The 21638-nt window shown below is 34.2% G+C and overlaps 3 protein-coding genes and 1 long non-coding RNA gene across 4 annotated transcripts in view; 2 read left to right on the plus strand and 2 right to left on the minus strand.

Annotated features, from left to right (window-relative positions):
• The window catches only part of LOC145322840 (uncharacterized), a 36187-nt gene extending 30978 nt beyond the window's left edge, over window positions 1–5209 (plus strand). Inside the window, exons 9-16 of the mRNA XM_080165160.1 lie at window positions 803–1033; window positions 1500–1595; window positions 1981–2109; window positions 2447–2595; window positions 3321–3421; window positions 3666–3776; window positions 4140–4249; window positions 4635–5209. Of these exons, the coding sequence (XP_080021286.1) occupies window positions 803–1033; window positions 1500–1595; window positions 1981–2109; window positions 2447–2595; window positions 3321–3421; window positions 3666–3776; window positions 4140–4249; window positions 4635–4734 (1027 nt within the window). The 3' untranslated portion in view covers window positions 4735–5209. The remainder of the gene's footprint in view (window positions 1–802; window positions 1034–1499; window positions 1596–1980; window positions 2110–2446; window positions 2596–3320; window positions 3422–3665; window positions 3777–4139; window positions 4250–4634) is intronic.
• Window positions 1–13290, plus strand: part of dpa (disc proliferation abnormal) — a 142827-nt gene extending 129537 nt beyond the window's left edge. The window contains exons 2-15 of the mRNA XM_080165157.1: window positions 5207–5325; window positions 5799–5954; window positions 6137–6198; window positions 6540–6686; window positions 7096–7247; window positions 7648–8870; window positions 9029–9109; window positions 9248–9433; window positions 9747–9828; window positions 10187–10267; window positions 10618–10774; window positions 11162–11244; window positions 12018–12109; window positions 12938–13290. Coding sequence (XP_080021283.1) covers window positions 5216–5325; window positions 5799–5954; window positions 6137–6198; window positions 6540–6686; window positions 7096–7247; window positions 7648–8870; window positions 9029–9109; window positions 9248–9433; window positions 9747–9828; window positions 10187–10267; window positions 10618–10774; window positions 11162–11244; window positions 12018–12109; window positions 12938–13034 — 2709 coding nt within the window. The 5' untranslated portion in view covers window positions 5207–5215 and the 3' untranslated portion in view covers window positions 13035–13290. The remainder of the gene's footprint in view (window positions 1–5206; window positions 5326–5798; window positions 5955–6136; window positions 6199–6539; window positions 6687–7095; window positions 7248–7647; window positions 8871–9028; window positions 9110–9247; window positions 9434–9746; window positions 9829–10186; window positions 10268–10617; window positions 10775–11161; window positions 11245–12017; window positions 12110–12937) is intronic.
• A 1774-nt stretch (window positions 13291–15064) lies between these two features.
• On the minus strand, window positions 15065–17227 carry LOC145323410 (uncharacterized). The gene is made up of 2 exons (XR_013880958.1): window positions 16862–17227; window positions 15065–15964 (listed from the first exon to the last, which is right to left on the minus strand). It is a non-coding gene; the product is annotated as an uncharacterized LOC145323410 (long non-coding RNA).
• Window positions 17228–20801: 3574 nt separating this feature from the next.
• LOC145322844 (cuticle protein 7-like) lies at window positions 20802–21355 on the minus strand. Its single transcript, XM_080165166.1, has one exon. It carries the CDS (start codon window positions 21270–21272, stop codon window positions 20916–20918), a length of 357 nt encoding a protein of 118 aa, XP_080021292.1. The 5' UTR covers window positions 21273–21355; the 3' UTR covers window positions 20802–20915.
• Between the last annotated feature and the right edge of the window lie 283 nt (window positions 21356–21638).

Below are 21638 nucleotides of genomic sequence, written 5' to 3' on the forward strand. Positions count from 1 at the left end.
TATCCACTTTTGGGGATTTTCAATCAATTTTATTCACTATTTAACATATAATTTACGAGCAGTCTATGATCTAGATAAAATATTTAAGGGATGTAAAATCTTTATTTCTGCCTGACTAATTCAAAATTGAACAGGGAACTAATCTCTGACAATCATTTTTGCATGGCTCTTAGTAAAGTAAGCAAAAACTGATAAAGTAATACTTGAGTTTCTTATGAAATTCTGCCAAAAGTTGCTTAATCTCATCATCTAGTTTTAACTGGAAATCTATGAAATCAGCTCTATAGCATTGTTTGCCAGAATAGCATTCCCTTGTCCCTGATCCGTAGTAAACATTAATGATGATAAACAAAATTACCTTATCTGTAGATTAATATTTTTAGTTAAAAAGTTTGGACACTACTATAGTTTTTAATCAACCAATCAAACACAATAAAAGTACCCAAAGTTTTTAGTGTGCAAATAAGATTACGTTGTTACAAAACGGAACCAGTGTAAAATCACATTCTTCCCAGAAACTTCACTGTTAAATATTAAACTTATTCAGCTAACAGATCTTTAGTATAGATGTATATACAGACAACTACCTCCCTTTCTTTTTAATGACATTTTTCGTCTGCTTCTAAATTATTGTCTGCTACTTGGCTGTGTTAATATTAGCAACACCATTGGTTGATTGTCAATGACCTAATAGAAAGGTTGCACAAGGTTGATGCGATGGGGAGATACATTTATTAAACCCTTTCTCCCTCTTGTGTTTTACTCTAATATTCAGCTAATAAAATAAATTGTCCTATTTTAGAATCCGAGCCTGTTTGTACAAGTCAGAGATGGATCGGATCGAGGAACAATCCCGCAGTGCTGGTTTACTGGCCGCGCTTGAATCTTTAAATCAATCCCTCAGACTAAACAGAAATACGGTTTTAGTTCCAATTTCTACGGGTGACAGTGATAAGTTTGAAGAAATATTAAGCTGTCTGAAAAGAAATTCGGATGATAAGGAGAATCTTGTTATTTCTGATTTAATTTCCAGGTAGATTTGTTAATTGTAGCGTATCTAATCTAAAACTAAGGCAGCGGCGTATAATGTATATTCTGCACAAGATTCATGTTTTTCCCCTGCTGCAATTTTTTTTATTCAGAACTCTTTATTTTATTTATATTATCCCCTTCCACACATTATTTTAGTTTCTTTAACCAAAGAGGGGATAAAATTGAAAAAATGCTTTCAGTTCACTTAATTTTTTCATTCTTTTTCCCCCAACCACATATTTTTAATTACCCCCCCCCCCCCCTTAGCAGGGCCAAATTATCAGAAAATACATACACCCCTGTGTAAGTGTGCTAATATAAGCAAGCCCTAAGTCGTGTATTTTTTGTTGTATGATAAAGAGTTAATAATAACTAATTGTTTATTTTAGGTGCATAAGTTACTATTGTCAGAGAGTTCTAATAACAGATTATAATATTAAATACAGAAGATCTTATTCTTATTTTAGGTGTATAAGTTACTATTGTCAGAGAGTTCTAATAACAGATTATAATATTAAATACAGAAGATCAGCCTACATGTTTAAAAAGCTACACTCAATAAGGTATTTAAAATTACTTGTGGTTAAAACTAGAATTATTATTGGTTTAAACTATTCGATATTAATGGATTTATATGACTTGGATGTCACACCAGATTTTCATATTTTCTGATGAGGTGAAACTTGCATTGGGCTAAAATAACGATACTCATATCCAACCCCTTTACCACATCACACCCCCCCCCTCTGTCTCAATGAACTGGCCAATGAATTAGTTCCATGTTTGCAACCTAAATTGACGACAATTTTTCCCCTGTCATAATGTCCATTTATATTCTTTATCCATTTCAATAATTTAACTTTTTTAGTTAAAATCTCTAGACCAGTGGGACATACGGTCAGACATTTAAATTTTAAGATAAGTGAAGTTTAATTCTATATATATCAGGGATGAATTAATCCAAAGTCGGGCTCGTGAACAGCTGTTGGACTTAATGTTAGCCCAATTAGCGGATCATATCAGTAATATTACAAATTCCTTCAAACAAACCCAACAATTGTTAGATGAAAGATACAGGTATTTGTGTGCTTTTCATTGCTGCGCTACTCATGTCTTTTTGTATGCTCTTGGTCTATTTCTGGTCCACTGTAAGATTTTCGTTCCTTATAAAGAACTTGTGGCTTTGAACACAATTTAGGGGTTTTGTAAAGGGGTAGAAAAAAATTTCGAAATGGACCAAATACCTTCAACTCAGAATCAAAATGACATAAAACCTCACCGGGATCTATATAAAGCTCATAAAATGGAAACACATAATCGGTTTAGTGGTTAGCGATATCTTAACCGACACAATATAGGATTAAATAATTTTGTTTTTGTTGCGCTTTAAATAAACAAATTTATACGTGTTTAGAAAACGCCAAGGTTTCAAATCTGCGGTAGAAAGCCTAGAAGTCTCTGGCAATGCAAATAATGGTGACTGCATTGATACTAAGCCTGGCATGGTTATCAAACCAGATGATTTTATTTTCACTAATCTTCATAAACTTCTTAGATTTAAAGGTAGGGAATATTTAGATTACTTAAAGAGATTAAATAGCTTGAAAAGAAAATATTGAGTAAAACTTTACTCCATTTAAACACACTTATACGAGGGAGGGTTATCTTATCTTTAGAAAAATATTTTGCCTCCTATTATTTGTCAGTCAAAGTATCCTCAAGTAGTTTGTATTAAAAATGAAAGTTAGGAATATTGCATTGGACTGTAAATTACACTGGAAGCCAAAGTTTAATAACCACGTCGGCAGAAAAACTTTGGGGGCTTTTATTTTTGAGTTTGATAGGTTGGTTTCTAACTTACAACTTATCGAAGGAGTATTATTAGTAATCATCATTTGGGATGTATATCAATTTATTGTTATTTTTTATCCCCTAAGAGCCATGTATCTAAACAAACATGTGAACTAGTTATACATATACTAGCGGCTACGCCACTAGAGGCCTCTTGTGGCACTTTAAATGTTTTTTTTTTAAATAATACGTAATAGTTCTATGTTGTCTCTACGTTATATATCTATTTTGCGTTCAAGTCTATATACATAAAAAAAATCCTTGTGAGGGTGGTAATACCCTCCCCCAAAATAGTTTAAACCTTCCTGAAACCTATGAGAATGTACCCTGTTAAGGAGAACCCGATCGGTTCAGCGGTTAGCGAGATCCTTTGGTACAGACAGACAGACATCGTTCTACTTTGTAGTATAGACTGAATTAACTTAATCATTTATCAGAGCACGTAGATGCAGTTCCAACATATGCGGGGGTTGAACAAGCCATAGCACCCCTGATCCATCACAAACATCAGATACTAGAGGAGATTTATAACAATAAGGTATACTTTTAAAAATGCAGCTTCTCTTTAACTGGGATGTACGTTAATATTAATAATTCAGTCTCAATTCAGTTACTCTTATGTATTTACATTTCTTCAGAAGAAAGGGGCATAGAACTAGCATTTATACTAGTACCCAAAGTTTTATAAATGCTTTCCCTCAATATTTCTTAAATACTTTGGGTACACTGTTAACATTTTTCAACTAATAATTTTAATCTAAAGAACATATGCTTTTTTTTAGGAAACTCGCTTAGAAACTGTACACAGCGTAGAGGCTGGTATAAGAAGATTATTTAGTTTGCTACATATTGATCAGTTTAGCCCTAGTAGAGGAATTTCACTTATACCTAAGGTAATTAGATATTTTTTTTGCGGAAAAAAATACACACAATATTGTTTTCCCGCTGATTTTTTTCTCCTTAGAAATTTTAAAATATGTACATCTTAAGATTTTTACATTAATTCTTGTCCTTGTGTAATTAAAATAACTAATGATTCTCCCTATGCTTCTAGGGGCTTCGCTTGACGGGGGGTATGTTTGTTACTTTATTGTGGTAATTAATTTTCTTCACCTATTTTCCATATGAGGGTTGCAAAAGCTCATAAGCCTCGCCAAATAGCCCAAAACTTGTAAAACTGGAGCTGTTTACACATTCCGGCACACAGATGAAAATTATTATAAAGTAAAAGCTCAATCTTGAAAATAAATATTTAGGAGGTAAATCGTGCAATATCGTCCGTGGACAAGGATATCAAACATTTGGAGATGAAATTGAAAGCCATCCTAACCGAATGGGAGCAAGCTAAGGCTGACATCAAAACCAGGTTATTACACCCTTCATTTATAAGTACCGCAGCTACAATAATAAAATATGAAATTTATTAAAATGAATCAATAAATATTACATTTAACTGTCTTATAAAAATATTTAACATTCCTGCAGATTTTATGATCACTATACAAGAGTTTATCGCTTTTTTTCATTGAATTATTTTTGTTTGTTAATGCAGCACTACAGTTAGGCATAGTGAAATGTTGTTGCTTTGTCTATTTCTAAAAAAATCATATTTCAATATATAATACTGTAAGTGTCCATAAGCCTGTGGGGTTCCATCCATTACCTAACCCAAAATATGTTTATACATTTGCAGTGTAATAGAAAAAACAGTAACATGTTTTAATACATTTTAACCTAAGTTTACTGTTTAGACCATACCGAAGAAACCAGCGCCAACTATGGATAGATTTCTTGTTGAAGCCAGAGCTTGTGCCTGCTAATGTCAGAGCCGTTGAGAATAGAGCAAAATAAATCTGTCAATTAAATGCATGGATTCTGGAGGAGGAATAGCCTTTGAAGAAGGGAGGGACGAGATATTTGACTGTAAATTACAATGGTACCCAAAGTTTGTAACCGTGTTATCTTATTCTTAGGCCCTAAAACTGTGGGTTCCTTTTTATTTAGCTCTGCCTAAAGGCTAAAACATTGTAACCAATAATTTTGATTTGCAGAAGGGAAATTTTTGTCGTCATTGGGGATGTGTATCAAATTATCGTTCATTGTCTTTTTAATTTAGCTCTCTGCTTTGAAGTAAACTATAATGTCTACTGGCTATTGGGAATCTATAAGGAACACCTGTGAATTTTTTCTGTAAACCAGTGGTAAAGCAATACTAATTCATTAAATTAACAGATGCGTAGAAGAATTATTTAAGTATTGTTATATATATAAAAATATTAGTTTAACAGACTTAGGTTGTATTTTAATCAAGTAAAAATATTTCAGATCCAAAATGTCAAGTCCTGCACGGTCAACCCGTTCCACCCCCTCTAAGAGAGGTACTCCGTCCGCGGCTGCCTCACCAGCCCCCAGCACAAGATCAAATACTTCCAGAACATCCAGGTACACAGTTTGTTTGCATCACGGCTCCGAATATTCTTAAATTCCTTGAAAAAAAAATGCGTTTTAAGCCCTAACTCAAAATTTATTCTATCGCTTGATAGTTTTCAATATTATAAGTTCAATCTTTAGTTTTTCTTTTCTATCCAAACACCCAAGGTATTAGGTTAAAAAAACACCAAGAAGTAAAACTCTTTGATTGCACGACCTTTGTATTGAAGTCCTAACTGCACATTTTGGGTCAAGTCATTCCCCCTGCTCCAGGAGTGTTTTCAAATGAGGAAATTTTCCGCGTTTTTACTATACAATTTGGGAGAAGAATGGAGTCAAGATTCAAATCCATCCCTATTCTACGACAAAAAGACGCGCTACGTATGAAACCATGCGTTTTTATAACTAATGATAGCAATTAAAGACATTCTTCACAAATTCGTATTTATTTGTTTCAATTAAATTTGAACTTGATATATTTGCAGAGGAGGTCGCGAGGTGGAGAACTCCGATTTATCCGACCTGGCGGCTCCGCTGCCCCCCTCCAGTCCTGCTGCCCTGCCATCCTCTCCAGCTGGAGGCCTCATGGGACCTCCCAGGTCAACCAGATCACCTGGAGCCCTTTCTGAGCTAGACTTTAGGTAAACTATTTTTTATAAGATTGTATCAGACAAATATTATCAAATCTTCCCAACTCAATTTATACTTATAAAACCTTTAAAAGATATCAAGGAGCAAACAAAGGTTGATATTAAAATAACAAACCCAAACTTGAAGTATCTTACAATGTAACGTCCTTACAATAATATTCTTTAAATTTTAGAGGACCAGGCAGTGTTCGCGTGAGTGAGATTGATCTTTCCTCTCCCCTCAGCTATAACTTGGGTAAGCATCCCACCTAAACAAGGTTTTTTGTCTGTAGCTTAAGATTTGGTAACTTCTCAATTAAATGGGTTCTCGAATCTTCACTTGGTTCTGTGGCGGTTTTAAGTTATTTTCTTTATAACCCCCTTTTATTAGAAATCCCCATGATGCAAGGGGCGTAGCCTCTAGTATATATAAAAAATACAGTAGGGACATCATATGGCACTTCTTTTTAGATTTTAAAAAGTTACATTATTTTTTAAGACACTTTCAAAACGTTTTTGTTTTTTAGTCATACTAGGTATTAACTGTTAAAATCAATTTTAGTAGGCATCACTTTAATTTTTTTAAATTCATTTTAGGAAGCGTTGGTTCAAGCTTGCGTACCCCTGGAACTGATTTAAATGTGCGTGGTACCCCTCTGCGCATCCGCTCTGATATTCAGTCTGACCGTAGGATCAGGACGGTCAACCTGCCATCCCAAGCCGAGGGTACACCTATGTCTCAAGGTAGGCGCATTAGCTAAATTACTGTTTTATACGTTTTTTTATAAAAAATATGGCATTGATATAGATAGTTTTTATATTTTAACCAATATGCAGAAAAAAATGCTTTCTCGTCATTTGCATGGTTCTGGCCCTAAACAGTGATTTTTCAATTGTTTTTTTTTTAATTCTGCTCTTTGCTGTTTCGCAACATGTATTTGCTGCATTCTTTTTTTAAGTAAAAAAGTATAAGCTTTCATGAGAACTAAAATTTTCTTTAATATAATATTAATATTTATAATGTCATTTCTATTAAATAGTAACTTGAACACTGCAATATCAATAATTTGATAACCACAGCTTATTTTTACAACTATTTTTTAAACACTTAGGTAATGAAAAGACAATGATCTAACCTATCATCGTATTTAAGGAGATCTTCCCGTGCCCAGCTCTAACATGGGTAGTGACATGGTGCCCCCGAGTGAGAACAGTGAGACACAGCCCCGCATGGTTATCTGGGGTACGGATGTACAGCTCAATGAGTGCAAGCGCAAGTTCAAAGTTTTTATTCAAAGTTTCCAGGTATGTATATTACATTAAATGTGGAGGTATATTTTGATCGATCTCATAATCCAATGATTTAGTACACTTAAGAAGCAGGAAGCTAAAAATTCATATGTAGCTTTTTAGAAATGGGAATTAGATTGCACAACTTAAAACGAATTTTATGAGAGAAAAAACAACTTGCGATTATCTGATTTTGGTAAACTATTGGTAAGCAACTTAAAAGTCTATTCAAAGCCATAGATACGAGATCGAAACATTAATCTTGTCCCCTATATTAACTCAGGCTCTGGTTGTAATGACCTTAAAGATAACGTGGATTTTTAACTCACAATAACATTCCTGTGGATGTAATAAATCATACCTTAACATTATGATATGTATTAGTGAACAAAATATGTTTAATATTCATATATAGGACAAAGATGTTGCTGATGACGAAGAATTCGAAGGTCTGGACCACTCGATGCCCTACTATGACCAACGTCTCCAGGAGATTGCCATCACCTTCAACCCGTTCCTGAATGTGAACGCCGGACACATCAGATCTTTCGATGACTATCTGTACACCCAGTTAATTCAGTATCCACAGGAAGTCATTCCAATCCTGGATATGGCAGTCAATGAAATTTTCTTTGAAAAGTTTCCAGATACTGAGCTGGTCCATCAAATCCAGGTGTTGCCCTACAATGCTGAGATCACCAAGAACATGAGATCCTTGGACCCAACCGATTTGGATCGTCTTATCACCATTCAGGGCATGGTTATCCGCGCGTCTGATCTTATTCCCGAGATTGTGTCCGGTTTCTTCCAGTGTTCAGTGTGCAAGAACACAGCCACCGTGGACGTGGAAAAGGGCAGGATTCAGGAGCCGGTTTTGTGCGGCAACTGCAACACAAACTACAGCTTTGCTCTAGTCCATAACAGGAGCAAGTTCGCGGACAAACAGCTGATCAGGCTTCAGGAAAGCCCCGACGACATGCCGGCCGGTCAAACACCCCACAATATCTCGCTGTTTGTCCATGGCGACATGGTGGACAAGGTTATGCCCGGTGACCGTGTCACAGTGACCGGTATCTATCGTGCTGTGCCTCACCGTAACAACCCCAAGATGAGGACCGTGGTCTCTGTGTACAAGACCCACGTGGATGTGGTCCACTTTAGAAAGGCCGACTCCACCAGGCTACGTGACTCAGCCGGCGAAGATGGCATGTTCCCTCCAGAAAGAATTGAAATGTTGAAGGAGCTCTCCAAGAAGGTGGACATCTATGACCGTCTGGCCCGTGCTATTGCACCCAGCATCTACGAGAATGAGGACATCAAGAAGGGCATCCTGCTGCAGCTGCTGGGTGGCACCAGAAAGGACTTCACCAAGGCTGGCCGTGGCAACTTCAGGTCCGAGCTGAACATCCTTTTGTGCGGAGATCCAGGTACCAGCAAGTCTCAGCTGCTCCAATACGTGTTCCATCTGGTGCCTAGGTCCCAGTACACCAGCGGTAAGGGTTCCAGTGCTGTGGGTCTGACGGCTTTTATCACAAAGGATCCCGACACGAAACAGTTGGTTCTGCAGACTGGTGCCCTTGTCCTGGCTGATAACGGTATCTGTTGTATTGATGAGTTTGACAAGATGAATGACAGCACTAGGAAAATTTGCATTCTTAATTTATATCAATTTTATTATAATCTTAGGAAAATAAACCAAAGATATGTCTAATATAGATTCCTTCTCAATCCTGCTCCCTTTAAATCAATGAGTATGTCATTAACTTAATACAAAAATGAAAATGTAAAATTGCCAATAGATCTGTTTTGCACGAAGTAATGGAACAGCAGACCCTGTCTATTGCCAAGGCTGGTATCATCACTCAACTTAATGCCAGGTAGTGTTATTTATTAAGTTTTCAGTCAATCATTTTTGGAAACTTTATATTGAATATCATTTGAAAAGAGGCAAGAAAACTTTACTTTTAAGGTTAAATTAGCAAATTTTTACATTTTCAATTCCTATAATTTTTTAGGACTTCCATCTTAGCGGCTGCCAACCCTATCGGGTCCGAGTTTGACAGGCGCAAGACTGTGACTGAGAATATTGACCTGCCACCCACCCTCATCTCCAGATTTGACCTGATCTTTTTGGTGTTGGATCCTGCCAACTCCACCTATGACAAAAGATTGGCCCAACATCTTGTTTCTCTTTACTACAAGTAAGTAAAATATATCAGGTACATGTGGCAGTGCCCTAATTTCAGGGGGGGGGGGGGGTGGAGGTTTTGTATAACAAGTGGTTGGGTGTGGGTAGAAAAATAGTCTAAAACCTGTTAAGTCTATTGTTGAGCGAGATCTTAACGGACAAATAAAACAAACCTATGACTTCATATATTATGCACCGTTGTTTTATTTTTAAACGTTAAATCTTGTTTCTGTTGATAATACCTTTACTTTGCATATACTATTTTAAAGCCATCAGCAATATCCTAAGTGACAGACGAACATCTAATTAATAAACATTATTTATAGGGAGCAATCTGAAGCTGCTGAAGAAGTATTTTCCATGGGAATCCTCCGTGATTATATTGCCTATGCTAAGCAAAAGTTCAGGGTATGTGTTTTTCATTTATCCGTTACACGCAAATAAGATGTTCTGTAATGTTTTGTTTCAATCCAATTCTCAGGGATTTTGTGGGATAAGACATTTGACAAAGATTGGTGTACAACACTTCTATTGAAACATTAACTTAAGATTGAAATTATTAGTTTGAGCCAACTAATAAAAAATTTATTTAAGTACCCAAAGTCTTAAAGCATACTTTGGGTATCTTTATAGTTTAGTCTAATTTCCCCTCCCTACTATGATTCATAATGTAAAGTTTTCATCTATATCACTCAAAATTAAAAACATGTACCTAGACGTTTAAGGTTTTAAAGCGAGCAAAGTATAATATTATATTTATGTTCAGCCTAAGATTACTGACGAGGCAGGAGAAAAATTGATTGATCATTACCGTACGATGAGGCTTATTGGTGCCAACAGGAAACAGGTATGCATTATTTTCTGTTTGTTGATGCTTATTTTATCAGATAGTGTCAGAAAAATTGATATATTTATGGTCGAAATGAAATACAGAAATCAAGAGATTAATATCTAGGGGACTTGATGTACGATTGATTTCTGAACCAAATCATGTTATTGAAGTGTAGAATTACAGAAACTATTTCTATTATTGGACAACCTTTGTCTTGAAGTCTTAACTTTTGCAAAGGAATAAGTAACATCTGTTATGTGCCACGACATTCCCCCACCGTCCCGTCTCTAAGTCAGAAGTGAGACTGGTAAATTTGGTTTAAGATTTCATATTTAAAAAAATATATACAAAATCTTAATGTTAAGATCACTGCCTACCCGCGTCAATTGGAATCTCTGATCCGTCTGAGCGAGGCCCACGCCAAGATGAGATTCTCCAACCTTGTCGAGATGGTCGACGTCGAGGAGGCCTACAGGCTACACAAGGAGGCCGTCAAACAGTCAGCTACAGACCCACAGACAGGTAGGGTGGATAACATTCACTTTGGAATATTGATTCCTATGGCGATTTGGTTCAATTTTATCAGCATAAAACATTTTTATAAAGTCTTTAAATGAAATACTTTAATAAACAATGCCGTATTCTTTATTCAAAAAGATGTGATAGATATTTTAATTACCAGTTCTCAAAATATTTGAGAACCTGCCCAAGATCTAAACAAAGCTTCTTTGCAAATAGTATTTATGTATGTATTATTTGATAACTAAAAGATATAATTTAAAAACTCACCAAACCTCTGTAAAAGATTTTAAAAAAGAATTTTTTAGTCGTCTTATATTTGATAATAATAAAAGGTCCGTCTGTATATCTCTCTGTCTGCAACGCAGCTTACGAGCTATTATATTTTAGGCCTTGTTGACATGGAATTGATTGCTACTGGTATGTCCGCAGAAACTAAGAAGAAAAGACATGAACTTGCAAAGGCTTTGAAGGTTTGCTTTGATTTATCTTTAAACTAGCGGCAATGCCCCTAGAGGCTTCTAGTGGCACTGTTTCTTTTAAATAATACTTAACATTTCTATGTTGCGTTCAAGTCTCTACATAAATTTTTTTTTGTGATTTCTCTTGGAGGGGGGGGGGTGGTACCCTCCCCCAAAATAGTTATAAACCTTTCCGGGACCTATAAGAAGCTACCCTGTTAAGGAGAACCCCAGCGTGATCCTTCGGTACAGACAAACAAACAGGGGTGTATTTTTTTTTTAATTGACCCGGCTGAGGGGGGGTAAAAAAATAAAAAATGTGTGGTTGGGGTTGAAAAAATGTGAAAATTAAGATGACTGAAAGCATCTTTTTCTATTTTTCTCCTCTCTTTGGTGAAAAAAAAAGTGTTCTGAAAATATTTTTCCATTTTATCCCATTCCTTGCTGGAAAAAAATAGGGGGAAAAAATGCAGCAGGAGGAAAGATCATGCGCGTTTTACTTTTGGTTTCAAAAAGTGGCACATCCGCCCCCTCCCTTTGTATGAAATATTTCACACCTACTTTTGCAAATAATATTTAAAGCAAAACTTTTCTTTAATTAGGGTCTTTAAGTAGAATCTTCTCTTTAAAAAGTTAAGGTATTCAAGTAATCAGGGTTGCTAATATTGAATGCGTTATCACTATATATTTGTCAATGTCATTAATCGTTTAGCAGTATATTTTGTTGAAATTCGCTTAAAATGGATGTTGTCCTCCTTGTTTAAATAACAAACATTATTGTTTAGGTTCTGCTAGAGAAGAAGGGTAAAGTTGTGAACCACAATGTTGTCAAGATTTTACAAGAGTTCAGAGAGGGCAGTGATATCCAAGTTACAAGGTAAAACAATTTGTCATTTGCTTGAGATCTTAAGGGGTAAGACAATAGACTAAATTGTCCCTAAATTAAAATTATAGGTCAAAAAGTTTGGACACTATGTACTTGTTTGGAAATATCCAATCAAAATTCAATTTAAGCACCACAAGTTTTTGAGCAGTTATGAAACCCTAGGTGCCAGTGTAATTTACAGTTCAATGTCTTCACCCTCCCTGCGAATCGGTGTAATGCAAAGTCCAGTGTCCCCTCCCTCCCTGCGAATCAACAAATTCCCTATGTCCCGAATACTGCTGAAATTTAGTCCAAAAACCTTTTTATTTGTATATACTTCGGCTTAAATTTTTTTTGAAACTTACTTCTTTGATTTGACAAGTACAGAAGGTCATGAGGAGGGAGAAAGGGGACATTTAGCTGTAAATTATTTTGATACCCAATATTTTATTGAAAAATACAAAAATAGCCTAAAACCTGCTAAAAAGCGGTCCTACCGCCATTGATGTTTTATAGTTAATTGTGCTCCTTAATAATGGGAATGTTGTCAAAAAATTTCAGCCTTTTATCTTTTATAGGAGCCGAGAAAATCACGTTTCCCCCCAAACTAAGACGAACATTTCAAATTATAGAGTAGCTTTGCTACTAAAAATATAGCCACGTAAAATCAAAGTATTTCAATAAAAATCCATTGCTAAAATAAAATTTACTATTTAGCTGTAAATTATTTTGATACCCAATATTTTATTGAAACATTCTCTTATGACTTGGCTTAAAAACACTGGGCAACTCAATTTAGTCTTGATTGGTTGGTATAAACTAACATTATTTTAAATTTAGGGAAATGTTCGACGATGCTTTGAAGATTTTAACTGATGAAAGATATTTAACAAGAACAAACCAAACCATCAGAATCAGCGCTATCTACTCTTCATAAACAACAACTAAATATACTGCGCAAAAACAATTTGAGGACTAAAGCTTAATTGGATCATGTGTAAAAGTGAATACAGTATTTTTAATCATTTAAAAAGCATTTAATATTTTATCTACATTTTATAAAGCCATATAACGGCCCGGAAAAAATACGCTTATTTAAACATTTTATAATGTGCCTTTATTTACCAACCAAATATCTGTGAAATATAAAATATGTATTTTTTATAATAAATATATTTTAATTCGACATTGAATATTGTTTATTTCTTATTTGAAAGTAACCGGATGCATGTCTGTGTAGTGTGTATAGAGCTTATGATCTCGGTAACCGCTGGACCTTTATGGTTCTTGTAGCGATACTTATTACAGGTTCAGGAAAGAATTATAACGATCATGTAAGAACAAGAATTGATTTCAACTCGATTGATTGGTTCAAACTATCAATGTCCACACTTTTCCGCCAATAGTTTTTGTTTATAGGAGGGGTGATCTTGTAATCTTACTTGGGGGTGTACAACAATTTATCGTCTATTGTCTTGTCCCCTAGGATTTATATTGTGGACGTTATGTGACACAATTTCGAACTCGCCTAAATTTAATGTGCTAATATTCTATAGATATTAAATTTCAGCGATCTTTGTCAATTAAATTGCATGAATTAAGTAACAATAACCGATATTATCCAGATAGCATTGTCTGAACGTTATCATTACCCTTTGAAGTCTCTAAGTAAAAAAATGCGGCCACAGGAGCCTTTTAAAGATTTCTGGAGACCTGGATGATCAGGATCATATCTGGAACCTGAATGTGACTTGAACACCTGTCATTCATATAAGGTTGTACTACTAGAGAATATTTTAGTATTTTGGTATGATAAAATGCTTTGTTTTAGTCAAAAAATATTTTAGCTCTTTACCTTGATGACCCTGCCAGGTTTGCTGGCATCCTGTGCCCGCCAGGATGGAGATATTCAAAAAATTCCAACTCTCAGTTATGTGTCATACCCATACTTAAAAGTCACGCAGTTTGGGCTTTTTATCTTTCACACACAGAAAATGAGATAGAAAAAACCAGAGGGGGGGGGGGAGCGTTCAACGTTAAGGGTTAAGTGTGTCTCGTCCATTGAATAACTATACATGATTGTCTCAACCATGACACTTTGGTTGAGTGTGACTTCCGAATTAGCGGGAAGTTCTAGAGATCTTGTTGACGTACACACAAACCCCCAATACCAGGAACCATCAAGTTTCAACAGCAGGTTTGATTATAGATTTATTGAGGCAACTATTTCAAAGTCCTGAAATTACAAAATCAATTAATACAAAATTCCAGTTTTTATAACCACGTAATCTTAATTGCTTTTTAAAATCATTTTTCTCTACGGTTAAGAATCTTTGGAAACTTTGGCTTTAAAGGAAAATTATTTGGTTTAATAAATCATTGTTAATTGCAAAAATAAAAGCACATAAAAAATTACTAAAACACAGGGAGGAAGGGAGGGGACAATGGGCAATTAATTCAATTTTATAGTTGTGACCCTTTAGGGTTGAAAAACTAGATAATTCCAGATAAACTGGATATTTCTGATAGTGCAACTTTTATTAGAAATTTATTTTTTTTTTAATTAATTTTAATTCAAAATGCACCATCCCCCAAACGCTTCTTTACTACAAGCCTAGCATTATCAAGATCAAGAACTTGGTAGCAATTCATTTACTAAAAAATATTAGTATTTATTAGTTTTAGTATTTAGGGTAGAAAAATAGCATTAAAAACCATCTTAAGATTTTAATGATAAAAAAACAACCTAAAAGCATTCCAGGACCTTTATGTATCTTCCCTAAAATGTAGAACTTAATCGGATCTGTAACCAAATTCTTCAGCTTTATACAAACAAAACTTACTACTTTTTATTGGATATTAGCGCAGCTACTTTATGTGTATGAGAATGTTATAATGGACGTACGGATTTTCTAGTAACAATTGAGTTTCTATGGTTTCTAAATCGTAATAAATGATAAACTAGAATCAGTTTAAACAATTGTATTAAAAATGATTAAAATAACAACAAAATAATAAATAAATTCTTCATAAATAATATATCATATCACAATTGAACTGTTAGGTAAATATAAAACAATTGAATCAAAAATGGTTTAGGGGTATAGTCTCAGTCGTGGCAACGCCCCTTGAGGGGCGATTCATCGTATTTTTAAAATTGCTTTTGATAGGTTATTTTAGGTTGGGTTAGGTGATTTCCCCGCAGGGTTAGAGCCTCCCGCAGGGGCTAGAAGTAGAAGAAAAGCTACTGTGAAAATACAAAGAAACGCCCCTTAAGGGACGTTGCCACGAAAGTGACTACCCTGATTTAATTACAACAAAATAATAAATAAAAATAAAATTTATTTGATGAACTTTTTAAAATCTAAAAAAATTGTCAGTTTAAATTGTTTTTATATGACGTACCTATATAGTTACACACACTAGGTATAACAAATTAACTTGATTAAAAATGTTTATGAATAAAAAAAAGTTGCAGAATAGAATGTCTCAAGAATATTTTTACAATCTGCTTCTAATATTAAGAGTTCGCTTTCTTACCTAATAGTTTTGAATTTAGATTTATGGTTCTAATTCTAAATTATATTTGGTCCAGTTACAAAAAAAATACTTTTTATTTATAAAGTCTTAATAAAACATTTTTTGGAAAGTATCAGATAAAACAAATGGGAAAAAAGTAAAATAAACTTCTAAATGACCATACTTTAAAAAAGTTAAAAAATATAAAATTATGTAAATGTCAAACTACGGACCACACCTACACGCTGCAGATACCCTTCGTGATGTATCTTAAATTCTTTCTCGCACGTTCGCACCATATCAATAACTTCTTCTTTCAGGAAAGCTAATTTTCCCTTTGTTAGTCGTCTGAAATAAAAAATTTTTTTAGCATTCATAGGCTTAACATAAAGGCAAAAATTAATTCGGCAATGTCAATAAATACCAATGTGATTATTGCCTACTGCTTTTAGTTAATCAAGGATGAAAACATCCATAAAAGCGAAGCTCTGAAACGGTATGACAGACTAACATTAACTCTTGTAGAGTGACAATACTGAATAAAAAGCAAGAATTTATAAGTATTGACAAAATTGTACGCCAATTTGTTGCTAAATTTCTTAAAGAATTCTGTTTAAGGACATACTGACATTTTTTGGACTTGATTATAGAGATGCTTAATATTATACCTTATTGTAATTGGAATCAGAAATCCAAAAATCGGATGATTTTATCACATAAAATATTGTTGTTGAAAAAGTTTTTAAAAAAATGTTTAAAATGAACATACGGACATTCTGGTAACGATTATAACGTTGCTACGCTTTCTAAATCGTATCTAACCACTACAGGAATCATCCTGCAAAGTTTAAAATCGATAGGACAATTCTAACATGCCTAAATTATCGAAAAAAGCTATCCGTTACGGACGGACAGACGGACTGACCGACCCTAATTATAGAAAAGCTTCGCTGATAATAATTATAGAAAAGCTTCGCTTTTAAAAACAATAACTGGAAATTACTTTTCTCAAAATTAGGTACTTAATAAAAATATTATAACCAAAAAGCAATCTTCTAACTATTAATAATTAACTCCAGAACTATTAATAATTAGTGGCAAAGGTATGATCTGAAATGTCAATCTGTCTGTCTTTCTCTTCATAAAATTCCATAAATTTCTGAATATTTTCTTAATATTTAAATTTCTATGCTTTGCTACTTAAAGATGTTGTCATCTTTGTTTCGATAAAAAATGTATACATACCTTATCCATTTTGTTCTTCTCCTAGAAACCAAGGCAGTATCACATTTTCTGCTTTTTTGCATTTTATACAAGATTTCATCTGAAAAATATTAAAGATTATTATAGAGTTGCTTCATTTTTAAGTCATATCTAATTGTTATAAAAATCATCATGCAAAGATGGAAATCGATAGGACAATTCTAATCTGTTTAAATTAACAAAAAGAGCTAACCGCAATGGACGGACGTACGGACAGACCTACCCTTATTATAGAAAAGCTTCGCTTTTAAAATTTGTATAAAATCATCACTAGACTAAATTTTATCTTGGGATCTAATTGTAAAGCTCTCTAACATGGAAAACTATATTAACATAAAAAACGTATTACTTTATATAAAAGGATACAAATATTACATTTTATAACCTTGTCAATAAAACCTTTGTAAAAAATGGAAACCAAAAATCGCCACGTGTCACTAAATTTATATTCAGAAGTGTGTGTGTAGATGGAGACGTTTGTTTGTGTTTGTTTTCTCCCTAATATTGCAATACACTGAGCTATAAGCAACAGCAGAAAATATATTCTATTAGCGTAGCTACTTTATAACTCATTTATTTTAAATTTGATTAATGAATATTATCTAAAAGCAATTTATTTATTAATTTATAAAATAATTACAATAATTTCTATCATATTATTAACTGCAAACAAATATTCCAAATTTATTTTTTTGTTTTTGAATAATCATTATGATTTTAAAACAATTAAAGTAAAAGTTTTCTGTCTGTTTGTTTATTGTTTATCTTTTTTTTATTGCGCTAGTTTTTATAAAAATGCCCCGTCATGTTGCATGATTTCTCGTGACGTCATTCATATTTTAGTCCCCAAAGTCAGTCAGAAACTGCTAAATTCATGCACATTCCCTTTAAGCTGGTCCCCAAAGTCTGAGACTCCTAAAATATGAATATTCGATCCATTGTCCCCTCCCTTCCTCCCTGACTAAAACATAATAATTAATCATAATAAAGTTTCATGCTTAGCTGGCTAAAGCCTTTTAAACTAAATATAATCGTCCTATACACCATTCCATTTAAATAAAATTAACAAATTCTACCTGAAGTTCTTATGGTTTCAAACCCCTGGTATACTAGGGTCGTTCACGCACTATGAGACCAATGATAGGCCCAATTTTGTTCTCCGAAATCTTCACACACTCACATATCATTCAAAAGTAACGAACGTGGACGTATCAAAATATAAACCATCCATACCGCTTCTCTTTAGAAAAGGAAAGTCAAACAAGACGACATTTGCGCTTAATTTGGGATAATGATAAGGAATTAATTTCGATCTTGATAAACAAAAAGCTTCCTCGAAAAGAGGTTAAGACAATGATTTAATGTATATTTACAATCATACGCTATTAAGCATTTTCTCTTAAATTCATATTTAAGTTTTCCGCTTTGGAAAATTTCTATAAAATTTTTGCCCCCAGCTAAAATGTATTTGATTTATGCAAGATATTTTTTCTGCAATGCAAAAATTGCAACACAGGAAACAAAAAAGCGAATCTCTGAAATAATAGGACAAACGAACATTAACACTTGTAGTGTCAAAACTTAATAATACTATTCTTAATAAGCAGAAAATAAAGTACTAGCGGCTGCGCCCCTAGAAGCCTCATCCCATTTTAAATTTGAGGTTCTAAAGAGTAAAAAAAAATATTTTAAGGGGGAGAAAGGGTGAAGACACCCTCCCCAAAAAAAGTTCCAAACCTTCCCAGGACCTATAAGAAGCTTCACTGTAAAGGAGAATAATATCGGTTCAGCGGTGAGCGAGATCTTTCGGGACAAACAAAAAACGCTTACTACTTTATATAATAGGATAGTCTAAATAAAATTGTATGTATAAAAATTGAATACAGGACACTGTTTACTTGTTAAGGACATGATAAATATTATACAGATGATTCGCTTATAAAATTCTGCTTTTTAAAAGCGAAGCTTTTCTATAATTAGGGTCGGTCCGTCCGTAACGGATAGCTTTTTTCGTTAATTTAGGCATAGTAGAATTGTCCTATCGATTTCAAATTTTGCATGGTGATTCCTTTAATAGTTAGGTACGATTTAGAAAGCGTAGCAACTCTATAATCATCACCAAAATGTCCGTACGTCCATTTTAAACATGTTGATTTTTTTTACTTTTTTAACAACAAATTTTTATGTGACCTGATCATCCGATTGATCTGATTTTTGGTGTATTGATTCCTGGGACAACAAAGTCCTAAAAATGTAAGTATGTCCATAAACATTATCCTGAATCAAGCTGTTTTTCAACAAATTTACTTACAATTTTGCGTTGACTCTAATACATTTATATTCTGATTATTCAGTTCTGACACTATACAAGTATTAATGTCCGTTTGTCTTACCGTTTCTGTGCTTCGCTTTTATGGATGTTGTCATCCTTGTTTGTCCTAGTAATCAGTATTACATTAATCTGATGCAAAGGATAATCATATCACATAAAAAAATTTTGTCCAAAAAATAAACAAGGATGAAAACATCCATAAGTAGCGAAGCACAAAAAATATTTATAAGAATTTAAAGATTAGTTGTAAAAAATATGTTTATTAGGAAAAAATCACAAAACCTTTTCAACATTTGTTTTTAATTTCTTAATATTTATAGTTCAGTACTATGACTAACAGACTGACGGTCAAAGAAAATTACATACTGGATGCTCAAAACAGAAATTTAATTTGATATTTTTATCTACAAAAATTTTAAAAATCGGACCATTAACACCAAAGTTATGGAGAAAAATGTGAAAAATACAAAAATAGCCTAAAACCTGTTTAAAGGCAGTCTGACCGCCATAGTTGTTTTCTTAAAACGATAATAAATTTAATTTTGATACTATAACTGAAAAAATTTTGGAAATCGGACCATAAACACCAAAGATATGGAGAAAAATGTGAAAAATACAAAAATAGCCTAAAACATGCTAAAAAGGGGTCCTATCGCCATTAGTGTTTAATAGTTAATTGTGCTTCTTTATAGTGGGAATGTTGTCAAAAAATTTCAGCCTTTTATCTTTTATAGGAGCCGAGAAAATCACGTTTCCCCCAAACTAAGACAGACGGACATATAAAATTATAGAGCAGCTTCGCTACTAAAAAGATCAACATGTTTTAAATTGACGTTGATACATTCTGTTAACGATAAAAGATTTTGTACGACACTATCCAAAGCGTAGCTAACTACTGAAGAAATCGACATGACAAGTTTAAAATCGATTGGACAATTCTAACCTGCCTAAATTAGCGTTAAGAGCTATCCGATACGGACGGAGGAACATATATTACGGAAAACTATAATATTGCTTTAAAGTTAGAGTACGATTAATTTCATAATAATTTTGAATAAGAGCAAAGTGACAAGTTTTATAAATTAATTATTGGCGTATTTAACCTGTTGGACTTAATGACAAAAAGAGTTATAGAGCACTGTTCAGTTGTCAAAGAAAAGCAAGAGATAATATGAAAAAATGATCAAAGAAATCACGAAACCTTTATGCTAAAAAAAAGTTTTTTTTATGTATTTTGAAGCATGACCGACAGACACACGGACAAAACACAGTGTATAGATTAGATGCGCACAGGTAGTAGGAATCTTCACTGAAAATTTTAGACATCTATTTAAAAAACAGCTGAGAAAATCACACTTCTCCCGTAGCGTTACGGACGGACAGACAAAGTGAATTATAGAGAAGCTTCGCATTAAAATAAATGGCTGAAATATTTAATAAATCTTACCTTAAACTTTTCTTTTTCTAGCACAGTGTGGCCCTTTATTTATTTTTGTTTTCTATCACATTGTGAATTATAATTTTAGATATGAAGCAGACTTACAAACATCTTATTACTTTATAACTTGTTTTTATAAAAGGAATGAAAAATTTTTAAAATTGTGGCTTTTATTTCATGATATTGAATAATTAAATAAATAAATAAATAGGAGGTATTTTAAATAAATGTGGAATAGCTTGGGGGGGAAGGTCAGGCGGGTCAGCTTAGGCAGACTTGTAGGGAGCAGGGGCAGCCTTGTAGGGGGCGGGGGCAGGGGGGTAGGCAGCCTCACCGGTGTAGGCAACATCGGCGACGTAACCGGCGGCGGCGTCAGCAACGGTGTAGGTCACGGTCTGGATTCTGCCGTCGGGAAGGTTGACGGAGTAGCTGCCGCTGGTGGCGTAGCCGTCTCTGTTCTCACCGGCCTGGAACTTGGAGCCGGAGTAGTCGTCAGCAACGGCGTAGTTGTAGGTGTAGACGGCGGGGCCGACGGGCTCGGCGGGGTAGGCGCCGTAGGCTGGGGGAGGGGCGGCGGCGGAGGCAGCGGCGATGAGGGCGGCAGCAAAAGCAAGAGCGAACATTTTGTGTTGGTTTGGGGGGTTAGTGTTGCTCGGTTGAGTGAACAATGTGAAATGATGACTTTTGATCAGGGTTCACCTCTTTTTATACTCGAAAGCAAGCACATATATACATTACATACATACAAAAAGGGTGTAAGCTTCTTTTTTTCCCACCCTTACCCTTTTTTCAACCCCTGCTCCATATCGCTTTCTGGTTGCATTTTACTTCAACGAATTATAAGTGATGTAATATTAAGGCCTACACCACAGGCCAGTTCACCAGTTTCTTTACATAAGGATTAAACACACACACACATGCACTGAAACAGTGCGAGAGCAAAAAGAGATAAAAGAACCAGCTAGAAATTCACGGCCAAAAAAGGGGTG

The sequence above is a fragment of the Acartia tonsa genome, chromosome 6 (genome assembly GCF_053477335.1).
Source record: "Acartia tonsa isolate MP-2025a chromosome 6, ASM5347733v1, whole genome shotgun sequence".
NCBI lineage: Eukaryota > Metazoa > Arthropoda > Copepoda > Calanoida > Acartiidae > Acartia > Acartia tonsa.

Bases quoted from the DNA above. Each gene is read 5' to 3' on its own strand.
- LOC145322844 (XM_080165166.1), bottom strand. From the start codon at position 21,272: ATGTTCGCTCTTGCTTTTGCTGCCGCCCTCATCGCCGCTGCCTCCGCC.